Here is a 21,729-nt window from a genome sequence, read left to right as displayed (position 1 = left end):
GTGGTTTGGAATTCCAAGATTTATTAATACATACTCTGTGTGTGCATACACTGTGTGCATCTTCCCACCTGCACCTGCCTGATTTTCCCCCTGTGTCCTGGTTTCAGCCAGGGTAGAGTTAACTTTCCTCACAGAAGCTAGTGTGAGGTTATGTTTCAGATTTGGGATGAAAAAGTGTTGATAATGTGCTGATGTTTTGAGTTGTTGCCAAGTAGTCAAGGACAGTCCAGCTTCTCCTGCTGGCCTGCCAGCGAGAAGGCTGGGGGTGCACGGGCAGCTGGGAGGTAACACAGCCAGGACAGCTGACCCAGGCTGGCCAAAGGTGTATTCCATACCATATGACATTATGCTCAGCATATAAAGTTTGGACGAAGAAGAAGGAAGGGGTGGAGGGACATTTGGAGTTACAGCATTTGTCTTCCCAAGTAACCATTACACGTGATGGAGCCCTGCTTCCCTGGAGATGGCTGAACCCCTGCCTGCCCATGGGGAGTGGTGAATGGATTCCTTGTTTTGCTTTGCTTGTGTGCACAGCTTTGGTTTTACCTATTAAACTGTCTTTGACCCAAACCATGAGTTCCTTCACTTTTACTCTTCTGATTCTCTCCCCCATCCCACCATGGGGGAGTGAGCGAGCGACTGTGTGGTGCTTAGTTGCCGGCTGGGGCTAAACCACGACACCCTAGTTGTAATACTCTACAACAGTCACTATAAATAAGTCTTCTATCTACTTAAAGCTGAGCAAGCACTTTGTTTACCATGCAAGAAACCGAAACTGGCACTTAACCAATCTTAAGCCAGCTTGGAAAGGGGAGAGCCATTTAGTATGCTAATTTTAAAGGAAAAAAGTTCACCACACTAAATGCATACCCTTTATTAGCCCTGATAACATTCTGACTCACTACACACTCTGAAAAGATCAAGATGTGGAAACAGCAGTCACAGAAAATGCTTAAAAAACAAAACACCAAACCACACCATCCCTCCAAAACATAAAAGAAAAAAATACACACACAAAAACCAAATAAAACCCCTCTCAAATAGAGGCCAGCTCCTTTCCAGGTGTTTTATATTACTAGGAGCATCATCAGTACTGCAGTTCCAGCCACTCTTTCTACAAATGTCAGATTATAGTCAATATTCAGAAAAAACACAGCAAGTTATCTCATGCCATGACTATTTAAGAGAAATTATCTTAGTCATCACATCTGTGCTGTGCCTCAAGAGAACACTTCCCAAGTAAGTTTACAGAAAAACTGGTACAAGCTAAACAAACTGCAACTGCTCCATCCTCCCAAAACCACAGGAAGACAGTATACTAGTTATCAGTTTACAAGTGGACTATCTTTCAAAATTCGTGCACTGCATCAGAAAATTTAAGCCAATTTCTGTACACCTGCAGCAGCTAAAAACCACAGAATTAGATAATAAGGTTCTTCATAACAAAAAACTTTGTTTCCCTACAAGCAAGAAATTAAAATCTACAAATACCTGAAAAATGAATTTAAGTGCAACTTACCATCCAAAACAAAAAAGTGCAAGATAAAGGCCCAAGAGAGTTGCAACAACATGTCTTATAAACGGGCTAGTTTTGCTTGAATGAAGGTAAGTTCGAAACCAAATAGCCGCAAGCAAGGCAAACAGTTGGCACACTACAAAGTTGACCTGCATAAAAAAAAGAAAAGAAAAAAAACTTCTTACACATTTGTGTAACAGAAATATTCACACATTATTAGAAATTTCCAGAACCTTTGTCTCTGCCATGGCTCTTACCACAGCATGTCAGCCCCAAAGAGCTTCTCCTGAGAACCCCTCCCCTCCTAAAGCACAAAACAGTGCTTGCCTGAGCAGCTAAGAAGAAAAAAATACACCAAAACCGCAGAGGCACTCTATGCATAAATCAATGGGAAAAAAAATTTACATATTTTCCTGCAAATTTTCTATATAACCAAACCACTCTATCAAACATGGAATCATTTATACTATCCTGGTAATGTAAAGATATGGGTTGGGGTTTTACTTGGTTTTTTAAGTGAGCATGACTTGGAAATACGTATTAGCTACACAAATCACTAGTTGATCACTTCAGCAGCCTGTGCAGAAACAGGGCTCAACAAAGTGCACTTCAGTGGCTCGTAATCAGATCAATAGCTTGGTTGCACACTGGATTTTCTTCTTGTACATCCAAGTAGGACAGTTTCAGAAATTCCTCGCCCCTTCAGGCCTTTTATTCTAGAAGACAGAAAATCTCTTGTATATTTAAAGACATTAGGGCACTGAAAGGGAAAGCAGAATTAAAAAAAACCAAACCAGTGAGTAAGAAGAATCATTCTGACTGTGGCCTGAAAAAGATTTAACCGTAAGGGCATGTTAAATAAATAATTTCCTCAAATACAGCAACTGCTACCAAAACTGGGTAAGCTACAGAAAGCCAGATCAATTCCTCTATTTAGAAAAGAACATTTCCCACCTCATAGTTTTTTTTCTTCAAGAGAAAACTGCCTAACAATTGTCTGTGTCCAATAGCAGCATCCCAAGTCATCACAAGCAACAGCTTGGGGACCACTCCTTCAGGTCGTAAGCACTTACTTCAACACAAGAAACTTGCACATACTGCATGCTCGACTAGTCCTTAGCACAACAGTGTTTTAGCCTGTTTGATGTCACTTAACTGAAACATGCATTTAATCTTAATACCACAGGGTACAATGACAATGCTATTTTTATGTTCATGACCGCAGGCCTAATATTGACGTTTGCAGCAACACAGTGCATGCCTTTAGTCCTATAATTCAGATAGTTCATTCCATCATTTTTCAGCCAAGCTTCAGGCAATAGCAGGTAAAGGTGTGAGAGTATGCAAACATGGTTGCATTTAAAGTAGAAGCTAAATAACACCAACTACCTACATAACTCTCATCTTTGTAACAATTGCATAGATTACCCATTTGCAAATCTAAGGATCATTCCCCTTTTTCTGAACCACTCTAAAACCTTCTGTAATAGCAAGCTACACCAGCTTTAAGTGCTAGCAGGGAAAGAGGTTCAGAAGGTAAAGATGCTCTTCTTAACAGGAGCAGTTCCCTAAACTAAACAGTCACATACATTTTGCCATCCCTTCCTCTTACTCCCACATTTACATTATACTTTTAAAAGTATTTGAAAAATCCTAAATGAATGAGGAGATATTCTTTCAGGGCATAACCTGACCTGGTTTCTCTCCTTTATAAGCAATGATGCAAATGAAACAGAGCGAGGTGTGTAACTCAGGATGAGTCTGGATTTAGTGGAAAAGTTTCACACAAAACAGTCAAGTTTAGTGAACCACAGAAAGGGAAACAAACCGATAATGTTTTTAAAAAGAGAGCAAGAAAGAAAACTTAAAGACAAAGTAATTAACTATGAATTCAGTATCGACATTTGTTTTGGGTATTCATTACAGAAATTATGCTATGTATACCACAGAGCATGTTTCTGACCCAAGGAACTCACACCCTAGGAAGACTAGAAGGGGGAGGGAGACAGAGGAGAAATTTGGGACAGATATGCAGTGAAGCCGAAGTGAAGAGACAGAGGGAAGAAATGGGCATGAATACTTGGCTATAAGCAACAGCACAGTGGACAAGTTCGCATTCCTGGTTGTAATGAATGTCCAGAAATCACTGCTTTGGCTGCATTACAGATGATGTGCCAACTGGTGTCTCAGGATACCCTTCGTTTTCGGACTACCCCTCAAAGCAAGCTAGCGAGACCCAGGGCAGAACAGTCATCACCTGGCTCCTACTATTACCACGGCAAAGGGTAGAAGCACTTGGCATCTCTGACCTGCATCATCATCTCTGTAAGAGCAGACAGAAGCAAAACAACAAACCTTGAATTTCACAATTCAGGATGAGTGGGCAGGTTAAAGAATGTGGAAAACCCTCATACAAAACATGCAAAGACAATCTGAGAAGTGTGACCCCTCTTCACTCCCTACCTGCTGACTCCTTTCCTGGGCACTTGCTCTTGCTTTAGCTATTTATTCAAAACACCAAATCCATATCTGTAAAACAGTATCCCATTAAGATAAAGTTATATAAAAAAGCAAACAAACAAAACAAACCACCAAAACAAAAAAAAAAAAAATAATCACCTTCCCCAATAAGAATATTTTGAGAACAGCAATGAGATGCAGGATATCATACCTTTAGACCAAGCCCACAAGCAAAACTTCCAGGGATGTCAATTCACAATGTTGGTGTTTTGAACACACAACTGACTCAAGCAAACATAATCTTGTTCTGAAAGCCTTCCTCACAAGTGACTCCAAAACTACCTGTGGGTATTTTTAAACTGCTCTTCCCAAAAAGTGCACAAATTTGGATAAACAAAAGACATCAGCACAACGTTCACACATCACCCAGCATTCTTTCTCCACTCTTACCAGTTCAATCTTGACACTTGCCTCACAGCGCACCAAAATGCAGATTACAAAGCACCAATGGTTTTACAGACTTGTATCACATCAAATTCTCCCAAAGCTTTAAATACGGATCTATAAAACTGAGCTATGGAGCAGTTAAGATTTGAAAGGCAGGCAACTTCAGTTTAGCCCTTATACATAGCTACTTCTGATAATATTCTTTCTGTTGCTTTATTTCATTTTCCCTGGCAGGATTTCTGCTTCATTCAGCAAATAGACAATTGCCCAGTTCTTGCCCTCATCCTGTGACCCATTAAATGCTTACCATCTGCATCCTACACTGAATGCAAAAATCTTACATTTCCCTACAGATGTTTACGCACATCTGTCCCTAATGTGGGAAGACTATATACAATAAATGTGACTTTGCAGGATCACTATTCCTGTTCTAAAGGTGGGTGAGTGGCATGCAATGATGAAAGGCTAAAAATAAACGCCCACTAACTTTGGTTGCCCAATTTCAGACGCTCAGTGCCTAGTTTTGCAGTCAGTACTTTTAACAGCACTTTAATAGGAGCTGTGCTTTGAAAAATACAACTTCAGCTGCTATTATGAATATCCAGCATGCCTATAAATCAGGCTCAAAGTATCTCAAAATGCAAGCAAAATTGAAAAAGTGTGACATATTTTCATTTTATTGTTTTTCCAGAAAACAATCTCTGTCATTTACTAGCCATTTGTATTATGAATAAGAGAAGGAACTCATACGGAAAAGTTTGTGACCACTACTGGTCTGTGTTACAGTCATGTAGGTAACCTTCATCTGACAGTTTTTTCCAACTTTTAAGCATCTGCTGTCACAGGCTACCTATTCACTTAGTAAATATTTCAAATATCCAATTCCTTATATTTTAAAAATAAAGAGAAAACACAGAATTTCTACCACACAGTCAACACTTACCCGTTTGTGATTACCTGTGGCTGCTTAAGTCCAAAGCACAGATTTCTACCACTTCAGCGATCAGAAAAACATGCTCACTTCCACACGGAAATAACATTAATCCCTTGCTGATGCTATAAGAGAGAAAAACAGACTCCCTGGACTCCCAAATTCTCCCCCATTCACTTCCAACTCCAGCAGCAAGACAATGCGCACATCCAGACAGCATTTTAGTTCAGATCTGAACTAAAATGCTGTCTGGATGTGCGCATTGTCGTGCTGTCTGGATGTGCGCATAGTCTTGCTGTCTGGAGTTGGAAGTGAATGGGGGGAATTTGGGAATGGGCTTCTGAAGCAAGGCGCCCAGTCATCCTCACTTCAGATGCTTTGGTGTGCATTGTACAGCGGTGTCCAAATATAAAAACTCAATTTCTTTTAAGCTAAACTGAACTAGAATATCTGCTCCAAAGGTAAGTGGACATTTAGCCTACAGACTGGCCTAGGCAAGAGTAGGATTTCCCCAAATTATTATAGCATCAATGTTGGATCCTCAACGACAACCACTTCATTCCACAGAAACTCCTGTACTGCACTAATTGCTGAAGTAAACAAAGCCAAAATTTAACATTCAGCCTTTTCCCATTTACCTCTCCCACCTTTACCCACAGTGACCAGTGTGGAGCTCCACTGTATGTATCCACACACTGAGATACTGAAGACATACAACTTGTCTTGAAACAGAGCACAAAAATTATCTGACTTCCTAGAAGACAAACAGAACAGCCATTCAGCTAGCAAGCGAGTAGCAACAAGGACAGAGCTGGACATCACCATCACGAAAGCCTCCACAAAGACTAGGTGCTTAATCAAACAGTTATTTTGTTGGCAAATGTTATATAAAGCATCTTCAACATCTGGGACTGGTATACTTGCATACCTTTTAAAAACTTACATCAAGTTCTTATAACATCATGAATATGGGCAAAATACAACTTTTAAACACCTTATGACTTGGCAAGTGTAAGCAGAACACCCACAAAGATGACACATTCTCAAAAGCAGCATGATTCGTTCCTCAAACCAAATTTTAGCTTGCCTCCCCAACGTCATAAAACCTATTCCAATAAGCAGCTCCAGTTTTATAGAAGAAATTAAAAAAAAAAAACAAAAACCACACACCACAATCCATTTAAAGCTGAGGCTTTCTAGTGGAAAAAAATTCCAACGCAGATGCACGGTATGGTACGTTTCACTCTGAATAGTTATAATTTAGCACATGTATAAGAAAAAAAAAAAACACAGAATTTTTTACCTCCTCAGGCACAGTTCATATCAACAGCTCAGCTTATAATTAGAGTAACACCTCAAAGTCCCATAGAGAGAGCAATGTGTAATGGAAAGTTACGTGCAAGTAAGAATAAAAAAAACTTAGAATGATAATGTAAATTATCAACACCAGTTATTCAGCAACGATTAATGCAGGTGTGTGTTAAATAGTACTTAGTCATACTAAGCTATTACAAAACCTGCTGTATGTATTCTAGCAATTTCAAAATTAAACCCACTATTTTGGTGCAAGACCAGTCATACAGCCAGTACAGTTTACAGACACACTTTGTGCCAAACGTAACAGTAAAACATGAGCACAAATTTACTGTTTCAATATTTGAAGTAGCTACATAAAATGCAAATCCATCATATCATTAACTACATTAACCTATCTATACAGCAAATTTTCCATTTACATGAAAAGTCAATAGAAAGTTTATAATAAAACTTTTAAAGACATTTATTCTAGTCTTTAAAAAGTTTTAATGTAATTTATGCCATGCATTTGTAAAAACAAAGTTATTTCTTAAGAAAAAAGAGGGTTTGAGGGGTCAGTTCTTTACATAAAGCAGAAGAAAAGGAGAAAAGGGTCACTGACTGCTACAAGGTTTTTCATCACCAAGAGGAATTTTTGGCAAAACATTTGATTTGAACAGCTAGAAATTGCCAACCTTCTGACATAAGCAGCATCTTTAATAAACGATTAAAGAAATGTTTAAGTCCATGTTAAAAAGAAATACAGAAGAAAAGACTGTTTTTCTTATGAAACTGATTTTTAATATTTGCAATTTTTATCCACTAATTCAGATTTTAGGCTAAGCTTCCTGCTAGAATCCTGCTACTTCACAGCAGAGAAGGCATTTGCCTCATTCAGAAAAGGAGCCAAAGCAGCGAGGGAATTTCACTGATATAGATAACTCCTAACTGGCATACAGGCCCCCACAGCCTACAATCCACTGAGAAGCAGCAACATGATTGTATAAAGTTTTGCTTACTAGCTCTACCAAGGCACTGAGAGTCACTCAGAAGAACAACGTGGACCTTTAGGACCTCACAAGATAAACAGTGGTCTAGCAGGTGGAACACCAAGTAAGATTCAGGAATACTGCATTTTACTCTCTCTTCTGCCAACAACCCACACAAACTCTTTGGAAGTTACCTTGTCTTTGTGCTTCTTCATTTTCTAATTTTTAACAAATCTTCTCTGATCAGAAGAAAAAAAGTATTCAAACTTGTAAACTGCAATGAATGCCTATGGCCTCAATAACACACTTTGGATGAATTAATGCCAGTATGGGGCTTTTGTTTGATTGGTTTACTTGGTTTTGTGTGGGTTTTTGTGGATTTTTGTTTTGTTTTGTCAGGGTTTTTTTAAAAAAGAAAAGAAAAAAGAAGAAGGTAATTTAGTTCTTATTACTGATGAAATAGGCTTTGGAAAAAGATTATCCAAATACAAGCAGAAGCACTGAAGCCTACCTGACCATGCACAGAGCCTAATACAAGATTTTAAGATTTTAGATTCCAAGATGCAAGATGCTTCACAGGTAACAGTCAAGAACCTGTGGAGATGATTATTCTGCAGCCAGAGATTTAGGGTTTCCCTCCCATTTTGCCACACCGTGGTATGTTTCTTCCACAGAATTCAGGTTTTCTGAGCTACAAGATGCCAGCATGACTTGTCTCCCTGTCTATAGCCGTTTTTGGTCCCCCACTCTACCACAGAAACAAAGTTATCGTACATGCTTCCTCCTTGGCTGATAGGGCTAGTGAGCAAGGTGCATTGAGCAGCATTCCTATTCTCCTACCTTCAGCCCTACTTTTCAACAACTATAGTTATTAGGGAGAAAAGACTTTAAAAAGAAAAACACTTTAGAACATGAACTGCAAAAACACTTTGAAAAGAGCTCTTGCAAGAGCTAGAAGATCAAGACAGAATAACGTACATTTTCTTTAACAAGAAGCACTGATCTTCAAGCTGAGGCTTTTATTTTTTCTAAATCTGTAGGGTTATTTGCGCAGTAACATTTTACACACAAACCCCTCCAAGCATCGTATTTGTTGACACATACTTGTCAAAAGTTGCCAAACCTTATCACAATTAATGAAACCTCGGTTGTGAGCTTGTTTCTCAAACATCAGTATTTTCTGTTCTTGCTGCCGGTTAGGTCAAAACCATTTCCCTTTTCCACCAAAACAGTCAGCTGAGGAATTAAAAACATCTACAGATGTTCACAAAAAACTACATATAACGCAGGAGAGCTCATGCTTCTCCACAGCAAACAGACAGCAGTACAGATGGATCATCTTCTGCCCAATTTCTAACCTTCATCCAGTATAAAAGGAAGAAACAGCTTGTACAATTATCCAATAATTGCCTACTGCCAAACCACTAAGAACTGAAGAGTGAGACTAAGTATTATTTGAAACCAATGATCAATTTTCCAACTATTTCCCGAAAATATCTGCATTGATATTAAAAAAAACAGAAAAGAACAATTTCCATGGTAAAGCTGAAAAAAGCAATTCCATGAGAAGAATCAAAATTTAAGTGTTTGGTAATTTTCTTCAATTTATTGGGAAATGTCAGAAAGATGAGTCCAGACACACTGACACAGGTATCTGAAAAAGTTGAAGGATACTTGAGAGGAATTCAGGGAATGTTTCTTCTCTGATAGGAAGAAAGAGGTATTCCTCTTTTAACTCAAAAGACTGTAAATCTTGTGGCAATGCTTTCAAATGCATTTCTGATTCAAATAATAACCAGCGTCTTGCATGATGAAAATGTAGCTAATTACCACTCCTGCCTTGACATCTCAACCTCACTTCATGGGTGAAATATGAAGAAATGGAGGATAAGCAGCAGTGGTTATTTTGGGGGAGTATCAGTATGAGAGACATTTATATTAAGGCAGTGTGTTCTTTGTAGCAAAGAGCGTGTTACTGCGTGTTTATACAGCACCCAATGTGAAGTGACACTCTTTTTCAGATGAGACTTCCAAGCAGCCATTTCCTTGAAGTCCCTACTCTAACCATGTGTTAGTCAACTTTAACAACACTGGCAAAAGTTTTTTAATGTTGCATGAATATACTTCATCTTCATATGAATTCATTGGCAGCTGTAAGGACTTACTCATCAGATTCTGAATGCTTTCTTTCCAAGCAAATTTCAGTCCAAAACAAAGACAATCATGACATACGTTAATAATAGTATTTCTATTTCCAGTATTAACTTCCATTTTCTAGCTTGTCATTTGTAAGCATGCTGGAGAGAGGGAAGAACATCATGATGAACACAACATAGGCACTAGTAGTCTGGTTTGTGCACTAAATAAGCATCAAAACCAACAAACTTTTTCAAATAGGGCTTACTAAATTACTTTACTCAGAATCACTCTAAGAAAAACCATATGACTGAAGTTGTAAAATGAAACATCAATGTACACATTTTATAGTGAAAACAACAAAACCTGATTTATTAAGAACAGGAAGATATCAGCTGAAGGGTGTTCTCTCTGATCGGCTCTTCAGGATTCAGCATTATAGATACTGAGCGGTCACACATAACAGGAATAGTCAAATAACATCATAAGGAATAACACATATAACATCCACAGGAATAGCCAAAATCTAGGAAGCAAGTTTGCTTCCAAGCTAAGAATGCTGGCTTGTGCGTTTTTGCTGGCGTGTGTTGTTTTCTTCTCTCCTCAAAAACATAAATACTTGCTTTTGTCGAGCAGCAGCTGGTTCAGCCAGTTAAGGGTTGCAGAACTCAGACTACCAAGGCAAAAGGGTTTATAACATCAAAACACAACAGCCCGGCATTATGTTGGCAAAACAGAGTTCCAAACCAAGACCAACTCAGCTACTGCAGAAGTGTGGCTTTTTACCACATGCACATGGTACACATGCACATAGTGATTAACCTCAGAATCTCTACTCTTCATCACATGAGTATCAGCAGTTTACATGATATTCAAACATGTATTTGAACAACAAGTTTTTATTTTCATGCTCAGAGGGCCACTACAGTGCCTGAAATTTTGTAAAAATTTTACAAGTTACTCACTTTCCTAGCCATTTAACAATAAAGCAAAATAACTAACACCTATATCCTTCTCAAATGCAACCAGAAACAGACACTTTCTCCATTAAGATCTACTTCAGTACTAGTATATTCTGCCACTATGTAAGAAACTGAAATCCATCATAAAATAAACAACGAAACATAGAAAGTAACACTCTACTGTCCATATAGCCTGCAGAAATCCAGTAACAGCAGCAGTCAATTTAATCAGCAACTAAAACAAATATTCTCCATCTTTAAAATGGTCAGCTTCTCAATATTGTCCATGGAAGGAAAAAAAAAAAAAAAAAGAGAGAAGGACTTCACCACACTCTGCCTTGAATGAACTACTGTTCACTCAGACAGTCTCTCCTCCTCCATGTCTATTACCCTCCTCCTCTTCCCAGTTCAGGAATTATCTGCATAAAATCAGCCACCTGCAAAGTCTCCAAGCACCACAACAACAGCCCTGTAAATATTTGCAATACACAGCAACCTGCAGAAGTAATGGACACTACTTCGAGCTGTTACAGCTTTCCAAATTAATTCCATTTTCTTTTGTAATAGTTCAGTAACATTTAGAATTATGCTTCTGTATTAAAATATTTTATCTAGCTTTTTACAGTCAGTCCTGTTACAGATAATCATTTGTTAACATAGCCTAAGGCTAGACCTTCCACAGATCTGGTAGCCATCACTGGGCTTCTAATAAATTGCTGCAGATTCACAGCGGCCTCACCTTTTTCCCAGCATTTCCACCGTGAAGAATAAAAACCCATTCATTATACTCTGGACTGTCAGTTCACTTTTTGAGTGACATGCTTAGTCTTCACTGAATTATTATTTTTTTATATATATATGAAAAATATATATTCAATATAAATATATATATGAACGATTGATAATAGAATCAAGAGCATGGCTCAGCCAGAAGGCAGGACAGAAAGATTAAGAATTATCTATACAGGTAGCATTTCCAGTATAGCATATAGCACTGTAGTTACACAAACAGTGTGCTCACAAGCCATGTTTCAGAATAAGAGCTCCATCTTGTTCAGCTTAGGCCACTTTAAGTAGAGGTAACAGGAAACACCAAATTCCCAAATACAGCAAATTACACCATTATAGCCAAACCAAAATAGCTTCCTCACCTTTAATATATTCCAGAATAAAAGGCAGAGCAATGGAAGTTTTCCTCCAAAAAAGATGGCTTAGCTGCTGAAAACATGACTTAAAACAAGAAAGCATAAATTTGCAGACAAATTGAAATTGCCGAACAGCTCTGTTCACTTGAACACATGCTAAAGGACTAACAAGAATCACTAATGTTGAATTTAAAGTAGTTTCCAAGGGAAAGAAGGAACATGAAATATCCATACTGAAAAAAATGCATCAACATCCTTTGTAAAATACTGTAAAGATGCATGTGTTAAGTAAACAGGTTTTCACCCGGCTACAGGTAGTTTTCTCACTTTCCAGGTGAAAGTAAAACTTCAGTCTAGACTCCCTCATTCAAAAGCTTGGAAAACCAGGAAAAAAAGAGGTCAACTGTTACTCATTAAAAGTGCACATTAGTCAAAATAATAAATGTGAAGAAGACATGCCATAATCAAGGCTGCAAAGGACGTATCACAGTGTCTCGTTAGGTCAACCCAGGAACACATATACAGGAGGTAAAGTCAACAAATATAAGGGCTAATGAATGATAAAGATGACTCATTTATTCCAGTTTCATCAGTTTTCAGAACTCTTGTTTTAAGCCAGCACTGTACCCAAGAAAAAGCCCACAGAGAGAAAAGATCTACATAGCTGTGGTACAATAGATTTACAGCAGTAACACTTCAAAAAACTGAAAGCAACACAGTGGTAACCATGTACTCAACAAGTAAGTGACTCTTGTCATCTTCCCTGTGCCTTACTGTTTTTTCTTTATTAGCCTGTTCTTTGGGCATGCCAGTATTTCTTTTCAACATCCCAGAACCACGGTGTTTTTGTACTAATTTCTGAATGGCATTTTGAATTCAGAAACAGCTTGTACCGTGGTGAACAGAGGTAAGTGTTCACGCTTACACCACCTAAATGAATTGCCCAAGGATGGGAAAAACAATTGGACAAAACAAAGCAGGTGACTATAGGTCAGGTAAAGACTGTTTATTTTAGATGTTTACTGCAGAAACCTTGCGCTGTAATTGTATTTCAAGTTTTTCGACTGCTTCACAAAACCTGGAGAAAACATACGCAGTATGAAAATGAGCGAGTATATTGGAAAGAAAATTCACTGCTGTCTCCCTAAAAATTGAAGAATTAAAGTAGCTCTAGACTTTACATCCTTACAACAATATTCACAAACCTGAATTAAACAGAGGTATTTCTTTCTTGCACTAAATCTTTCTACCACTTAATAGATGGCTCATCTTTTCCAACACTGTAACCAGTGTCTGCTTTCTTTTCTTTTCCAGCTCTGTTCATTACACTTCCTTCCTTCCTTCAGGACAGTCACTTTCTCTCACCAATTTTTCTCTTATCCCAACAGTTTCATCCTTCTCTACATATTTTTCATTGCAGAGTAATTTCATAAAACAATACGTGGAGAGTTAAGTCAACACTTAAACACCACTACTAAAATCTGGGAAAGGAGTCACTGCAGAGACTAGGACCCTTCGGATGGTACGCTCCCTCCCTTGCACGAGCAAAGGGAAGTTAAGAAACCAGTAAAAACTTTGCTAGCAAATGCAAACAATTCAAAACATCCAGTCATTGAGAACAGCACATACAGAATGGAGATGGGGACTTTGTTTTCCGGCTTCTTTTCACCCACTACAGTCTCCATATACTGTCATGGGAGATCATGCTTTGCTATCCACCCTTTGTTCTTCTGACTGCTGCGAACAGGAGATAAAGAAAGTACAGGGCAAAGTAGAGGCAAAATTTTCTTATCCTACCACTCCCTTATCTTCATTGTATAGATTTCACACACCCATGAATGCTACTTTTACTCACTTTTATCACTCATAAGTTTCCTGGATCACACCAGAAAAATCAGTAAGGTGCTGCTCTGTTATTTCACAGCTGCACACAAGAGTCTAAGAATCAATGGTGAAAGAGAATAAAACTTGGGACACTCTTCACTTTATTCTTTTTTATAGTTTCATAACACTTAAGACAATTATTAGGCCATCTAAATTCTGGACAGCTATACAGTATAAACTTTTTGATTTCCGCTCCATGTTTAGACAAAAGCATTTTTATCAGACTAAAACACTTCAGTCTTCAGGAGGCTATGGTAGGTTGCCGTGACAGAAAACAAGGGAGGCTAAGGCATCACTAATGCCCAAAACTTTGAAATAACAGAGAGCTAACTAGGAGACACATCCAGATGTTCCCTGCAGGAATATCAAGCGCATACTGCTTCTCAGCAAAATGCTTCCCTACACCACACTCAAGCCTGGTCTTTTCGCTAAACTCCATCTGTGGCTCATCTCCAAAGACAAAAAATAAAGTAAAAAAATCTGCAGATACATCTTGCCAATCACATGTGTGTAAGAAATAAACATTTCATACAACCATACAAAGAGAAAAAAAAAATCCTGCCCACTCTCCTTGAAGGCAACAAGGTGAAACATGAAGGATCAACATACGTCAATAATTGCTTTTATGTGGAACTGAGTGCATTGAGGGCATGTTCAGAGCAATTTGGGTAACCCTCTGTGCAAGGAAGCATACGCAGAAAATTATACAAAGATGTAGAAGCAGCAGACTGGCCTGTGATCACTAAGTTAAGGAAGTTCATATGGTTTATACAGTTCACATTTAGGAGGAAATGGATATTTACACCTATTCTTATTTTTAAAAAGTTGGTCTAATTCTTTGAAGGTTGATGGCACTTATGTAGAAAATTATATTTATGCTACACAAATGAGCTATTCAAATAAAAGCTAAAACTAGACCGTGGGAAAAAACCTAGAAATGTGTGGAAATAGCAAGGAATTTTTTTTACTTTTATTGAAAAAAAAAACCCCACACTGCTTATCTTTACACCCTGTATTTTAAGTGAAGTGCATAATCACAAGCACGACATTTTATTCAGTTCACACACGTAGCTATACTGTTCGCAGTTGTAACCATACTCTTTCTTTTCTTATCCAGAAGATAATCGCTGAAGTCAGCTTAGTTGAGCCAGTTTTCAGCCCATATTTCAAGATCTCAAGATCAATCTCAAGATCAATCTCTTAGACAACCTGTGCAAAAAGTTGACGCTCACATATTGTCACAGTCAATCTCCTATCTCTTCTGCTCAGCTATTCCTCTACTACAGTTATCTGTTTCTATGGCAAAGGAAGGGCAGTAATAATCCACATAATTTTGGCCCATTTTCAGAGAAAAATTTTGCTCTCTCTGGTGGAAGCTGTGAAAGCAAAGATCATTCTCTGAATTCACCCCACAGAGACCTAAAGCCAAGAAGAAAACTTTGCTCTCCTAGAACCATTCTAACTTCACAGCAAATGTAAATATCTCCAATGTAATGACAGGTAAGCTGACATGTCATCAAGAGAAGTCATTTGTCAATAGACAATCAGCAAGATAGTGCCAGAACTAGAAATGGACCAAGGTCCAGCGCACTTCACCTTCAAGAAAGAAGAAAGCGGCAGAGACATAAATACAACAGAGGTACAGACAAGGAAAAACAGAAGGCTAGGTGAGAGACATAATAATAAAATAATAAAATCATTCAGGTTGCAACCTCGATGCATTATGCAATATGTCATTCTCTAGCAGCCAAGTTTTTATGATAATCCTTCCCATACTTCTCTTTAGCTGTCAGGGCCAGGAAGGAAATAACTACTTTTGTTCTCCCTCTCTTCCCTAACAAGACAGAAGGAATACTGCGGTACGTGAACATTCATTCACTCATTCATTAACTTTAAGGATCCAACTGTTGTCAACAGGATGCTTCCTTTGCTGAGCGGCAAACTCATGTTCTCCAAGAAGTGAAAAAGACACAATTCTTATGAGGCTTCTCACCCCGCAAGGAGTGATTCCCCCCGACACACACACAAAATACAAAATAATGGTGTGCAAGTTTGCCTTCCCAAATCTACACTGGTAATTGTAGATTCTTGTCCACACCACCATCTTCCGTTGCACCAAACAACTGAAAATAACAATAGAAACGTTGGAACAAGAAGCCTGTCAAAAACACATCAGCTTTTCCAAGTAGCCATTTCAGCTAGCTCGGTGCAAGACAAAACAAGAGCCAAAGGAAGGGTTAACTTGTCACTCTGTTATCACGTAATAGCTTCTTGGGGGATATACACAGAAGTAGAAAACAAGTTGTTCTCCATTCCTATAGCGAGCTAGTACTTTAGTACCAAGAAGAAAGCTCTAGGAACAGCCATCTGCTAAAGCAACAAAGGTTTTCTCTTGCAACACAGGGCCCATAGAGGAGACTGTTCTTACGCATGTCTAACGGCTCTGGTGGAACTGTCATCCTCCAGCTTCTACACGGATCTCCAATTAGCACATAACCAACACTGTTCCCAACCAAATCCGTACCTCTAGTTCTACCAATGATTAAGTCAAAAAATAATTAATTTATCACACTCAATCCACACACAGATTAATTAGTTCAATCTTAGAGAAAGCAGCTGCTCCTTTATCTGGAATTTCCACTTCCATTCACTGCCAAATAGGGAAGGTTTTTCAGTCCATTTGTTTGATCATCCAGACAGTAGAGTAACATTCACACGTGCTGCCTGGATTTGTCCCCCCAGAGGTACATGCCTTTGCCTTCACTAAAACTTCATCGCAGGATAATTAGACAGTCATGGCTTAAACATAAATCACAACCACATTTTGGATATAAAGATACTTATGCTCAAAACTGAAACGTAGAAGCGGGGAAATCTTGTTCATCTCCATCAGCTCTGAGTGCTGGTATTATTCTGGAGTGCCCATTTCAAGTACCTGCTGTATTGGTATGACTATAGTCACAGTACAGATTTGGATCAAGTAGTAGGAACAACCGACTAAATAGAAAACCTTTAGTCTTTATTAATTTTTTTTCAAAGCACTGCTGCATTTCCATATCAAGTATGCACATAGTATCACTGAATGTCATGCATAACCTTTGAGCACACACAAACCAAAGAGTAGCACAGCTTCCTTCTCTGCCCTCATTCTTTCCATTACTACCTGTGGTTTGATTACACTGAACACATTTCATATTATTTCTGTATTACAAACTTATTAGCGAGATAGACTCTGAAGCTGAGAGGTTACAAAAAAAAATCTAACTTTGCCGTTTATTTTTAATCAGTTATAGCTGCATTCTCCTTAGCGCAGCATAATTTGGTAACTATTGAATTCATACTCCTGGTAACTATTGAATTCATACTCCAGTCATAATCCGTGCTCTTCATATGCAACTGGACCTATATTATGTATGGTCCACTGATGTCTAAAAACCAAAGCATGTACGATTTTTAACTGCTTATAACAAACCTTTACAACTATGTATTTAGCCACCCTCCATTGTGATTATCCCCAAAAGCTTCAACAGAGCTCAAAGAGTATTTTATAAAAACATCCTGTCTTTACAGGAGCATCTGTTGCAACACATTCAATACAGGAAAATTTTCCAGGCTGTGATAAGAAAGATAAGATGCCACATCCACAATTTAAAATGCATTTGGTAGAAGCTGTGCTACGTCACAAGGCAATTAAATTTATGACTACTATTACAAATAGATAATTACATGACACCAGCGTCATGCCATAAAAAGATGGTCGTCTCTTACTTGTTTTACAGTACCTCACGGACACTACGCGCTTTACGGAGATAAACACACGGCACTGCCACGAGTGGCTCAGAGCCCACGCATGTAAGGCGCTGAGCCATGCGGTGCCAGTGATCCCGGACACAGGTATCACTAAAGGCGAGTTGTGCGCAGTATCCATTCCGTCACAGCGAGTTCCATTTAAACCTGCCCATTTTTCCCAGCATTCTAGAAGATACTTTTTCAGGTGTATCCTTAACCTAAGGTTCTCTCAGCTCCATTCAACCTAGTGGCTGGGGGCAGGAGGGAGAAACTGAGTGAGCGTGTAGTTCAGTCACTGCCAAAACTCTTTCACTAGACATGCTCCTTCCTCTGCATTTCTTTTCCAGCTACTTTTCTCACTTATTAGGTGTATTTTGTAAAACCAAACCAACAAAATCTCTCTCTACACGAACACAGACCATTTTCCTTGATGTGTTTCATCCATTCATACATAAATGGAGATTTTTTTTTTAATAAGAATTCCTCATGTGAAATTTCCTGGTGCTACAAAATTTATCAGAGGAGTTACTGAAGGTTAATTTACTTATGTCTTCATAAACACATAAATATTCTGCAGATTTAGGAGGTCTAGACCACTTCCCCCATAAACAAAACACTTGGCACAACTTGTCATTCAACTCTGCAGACCTGTTTCCCAATCGTCTTTTGTTATCTTCTGCTGTTCTGTGGGGACGACAGGATTAACAACCTTCAGGAATTTTTATATCCCTCGGACAAAAGACAGCACAGGAACGCTCTGCCTACGAAGCGCACACGAACGCCCGACAGCGTCTGTGCCGGAGGCGTTCCTACTGAACGCAGCATTTAAACAAAACCCACCAGCAGACGCCCCTGGGCACAGCGCGTTGCGCCGCGTCTGCAGTGAGGACCCAGCCTTTACCTCGCCGAGCCGGTACCGGCCCCGGTTCCCAGCTGCGGAGCCACACGCGGCCACAGGGGTATGCCAACAACCCGGCGGGCCCGCCCGCCGCCGCGGCAGCCCGGTACCGGCGGGCGGGGCGGGGCCGGGCCGGGCCAGGCCGTGCCCGAGATGCGGCCGCGCTGCCCCGATCGGCAGCGGGGCGGGCGGCGGCGCGAGCGCACCTGCACGCGGAGCGCGGCGGGAGCTCCCCGCCCCGGCGCCCCCCCGCGGGCCACGGCCGCGCCCCCCTCACCCGCGGGCGCGCGAGAGAAACCGCCGCCGCCGCCCCGCCAGGCGCTGCCCACCCGCTCGCCCTCCCCCGCCCCGGCCCCCCGTCCGGCGGAGGCGGGGAGGGTGGAGGGGCCGCGGGGGGATGGGGAGGGGCCGCGGGGGGATGGGGAGGGGCGGCGCGGAGCGGGGGCGCTCGCCCGGCGCCGCCCCTCCCCTCCCCTGCCCGGCGAGCCCCCGGGAGGCAGCGGCAGGGCAGGCGCCTCCCCATCCTCACCTGGTCGACGGGCAGCCGCACGGCGTTGCTGAGGGGCTGCAGCAGCGTGGAGCCTGTGGTGCTGGTGGCCATGGCGAGGGCGCCTCCTCCCGCGCCGGGAGACGAGGCCGGCGGGACCGCTCCCCTCCCGGGCTCCCGCGGCAGCAACAACGGCGGCGACGGCGCGAAGAGCCCCAGCCCCGCACGGCGCCGTGACAACAAGGGGCCGGCGCGGCCCCGCCGCTGATCGACAGCGCCAGCGGCCAACCCGCGCGCGGCGCCGCCGCGGAGTGGCAGGCGAGCTTGCCCAATCCCCGCCCCTCGGCGGGCTGGGCGGGACGAGGCGACTCCCCTCCGGCGGTCGCGGCCCGGCGCGGAGGGCGGGAGGGGGAGGATGAGGATGGTGTCCGGGTGGGCGGGGGTTGGTGATGGGGCAGGCGCGGCAACGGCAGCGGCAGCGGCCTGAAGTGGGGAAGGGAGGCCGCCCCGCGCAGGTACCGCGCAGGGCCCGGCGCGGCCTCGCCCTGTGCTGGGCGGGGCTGCGTGGGGCGGTGGCCGCGCCTCGCCTCGCTTGGCCGCGGCGTGCGGTGCTCCGAGCCGCGGCGAGGTGTGCGCGGCCCCGCTGAGGGCGCGGGGGCGACGGGCAGAGGGGCGGATGGGGGCACCTGAGGAGACGTGGCCCCTTACTGCGCGGGGTGGGGAGCAGGGGAGCTCGCCAGGGAAGCGGGCAGCGCAGGCGGGGCCGGTGCCAGGCGGCGGGCCGCCCAGGTGGCAGCGGCGGCCGTGTCTGTCGCTATCTGTCGCCGGGGTAGCGCGGAACCATGCGGGCGCGCAGGCGTTTGCTGAGGTGATCATCCCTCGTTCTGCGCCTAACCGTCCCCCCTCCACCAGCAGGCAGGCGAAGGCACCGAACTACCGAACGGTGGACACACGCAGGGCGTGAGGGTGGCCTGGCACCCTGAAGGAGTTGCAAAAAATGGGTAAAAAAAACCCTGTTCCATAGGAAGTCTGTCTTGTCATGGATATAAGCCACAGTTTTTAGTGTATTAACGTCCTGCTTCTTCAGTACAGAAACCTGGAATGGTACAAGCGTGAGTACTCTCAGGCTCAGCCTAGCAGTGCGGTTTCCTTAAAGCAAGTGAGCAGCAATGTGGTGATGCCGATGATAATAAATTGGTACGCAGCACAACTCTTCCACTTGTCCAGTCAACGCTATCCAATGCAAAACAAAGAGTGAAGTCTTGAGTGAAGGCTTCATATCAGGAAGTGCAGCAGATTCGACCAAATGAGCTTGTGCAGTAGACTTTATTAAATCATTCTGGTTTTGTGTCCTGCCTGCCTCTTTGACGTTAGAGTTTTCTGTTGTGTTAATGTTGAGGTTTTTTCTTATGAAAGAAATATAACCTTAATTGTTCTAAATGATGTGGTGAAGGAGCCTCCAAAGGAATATACTGCTCTTACCTATAAAACTGCTCGAAAATCTTGGCTTTTTTGAGAGAAAACTGCAGGTTATTCCTTGCACTTCATTAAACATTTTTTATGATTATTGTATATTACATCTCTAAACCCTACTGTGACCAGTAGTTTACCCTCGACAAAAATTTCACCGTTTTAAGTATGTGAGAGGTGAAATGCCTGGTACAAAATCTGCTAACAGTCTGAACCATGTCTGAGGTAGTGGCTAGGTACAGTGATTTACATAGCCATTTAAGTTCATTGTTAATGCTAATTGGCAGTAGCAGGAAAATGGAGGTAAGTGTAATTATCTGAAAACACCCATTGTTTCTTTTACTGAATTGGAGACCACACTTTGTACTTACATTTCAGGTTGTGGTAAGGTCTTTTGTCTGCGTTTAAAAGAGACTGGTTAATAGGTACAATTAAGTGGTTTTAATTAGATTTCTTTACTGTGTGACAGGCAGTTACAATTACAGTAGCATCTGCAGCTTCTAAAGCAATAGCATGACGTTTTTGTAGTAAAGCAAAGAAAAAGAGCTGCTTTCAGCAAGCGGAAAAAAACCCTGAACTTTTCCCAATTAATTCTGCATCAGTCCCTTAAATCTAAATCTGAAAATCATATATACATGTGAGTAACTTCATAGGAGCGTGGTGCTGCTAGGCTTAGTACAGTCTGCATTACACTATACATATGTATATAAAGACTAAGCTCATTTTATCTGGTTTTCCTTTAGTAGAGAGACATATGCCTATGCAGAAATCTTTGGAAACCTTAACCTAAACATTCTCGAATGAAGCCACAAAAAAAGCTGCTTTAGAAAAGGCTGATAGCTAATTCTGAATCATAGTCTAGTCACAAGAAATGATTCTGGTGCATCTATATAAATCCATGGAGGTGGTGTTACTGAGACTTTCATGAACTATTTGCAGCAAATAATTGACCTACTGAATGAGCCCCTTGCTTTCAGTTAAACAAAATGCCTGAGAACAAGCTCATGCTACCACAACATAAATATAAGTTGGTTTTAAAACACAGCCCTTGATTTTCTGGTAATTTTTATTCTTTTTTTCAATGTATATGTTTATGCAGTGCTCAGAAAAATACAAAAATACGCTTCCCTGCATGATTTGTAGGACCTTAGGAGTTCATACTTGAAAGATACATTTGTCTATACTGTAAATCACAGTATTATTATAAATAGTTTGCAGCTATGGCATTAAGTTACATAATTACATCTTCCACAAGCTTCCACTGGAGAAATGCGGTGTTTTGGGAGATGTTCTTTTGCTTTTACTTAGGAAGGTGTGCG

General features: G+C 41.3%; 1 protein-coding gene across 1 annotated transcript in view; it reads right to left on the bottom strand.

Moving 5' to 3' along the window:
- Positions 1-19,054, bottom strand: part of MBOAT2 (membrane bound glycerophospholipid O-acyltransferase 2) — a gene marked incomplete at both ends in the record, with an annotated part of 100,814 nt that extends 81,760 nt beyond the window's left edge. The window contains 2 exons of the mRNA XM_081997078.1: positions 1,520-1,665; positions 18,983-19,054. Of these exons, the coding sequence (XP_081853204.1) occupies positions 1,520-1,665; positions 18,983-19,054 (218 nt within the window). The remainder of the gene's footprint in view (positions 1-1,519; positions 1,666-18,982) is intronic.
- Positions 19,055-21,729: the final 2,675 nt, after the last annotated feature.

This window comes from Phaethon aethereus (assembly GCF_964289735.1).
Source record: "Phaethon aethereus genome assembly, chromosome: 3".
NCBI classification, from domain to species: Eukaryota; Metazoa; Chordata; class Aves; order Phaethontiformes; family Phaethontidae; genus Phaethon; species Phaethon aethereus.
The sequence above is the reverse complement of the archived record's forward strand: the minus strand, read 5'-3'. Positions and strand labels throughout refer to the sequence as shown.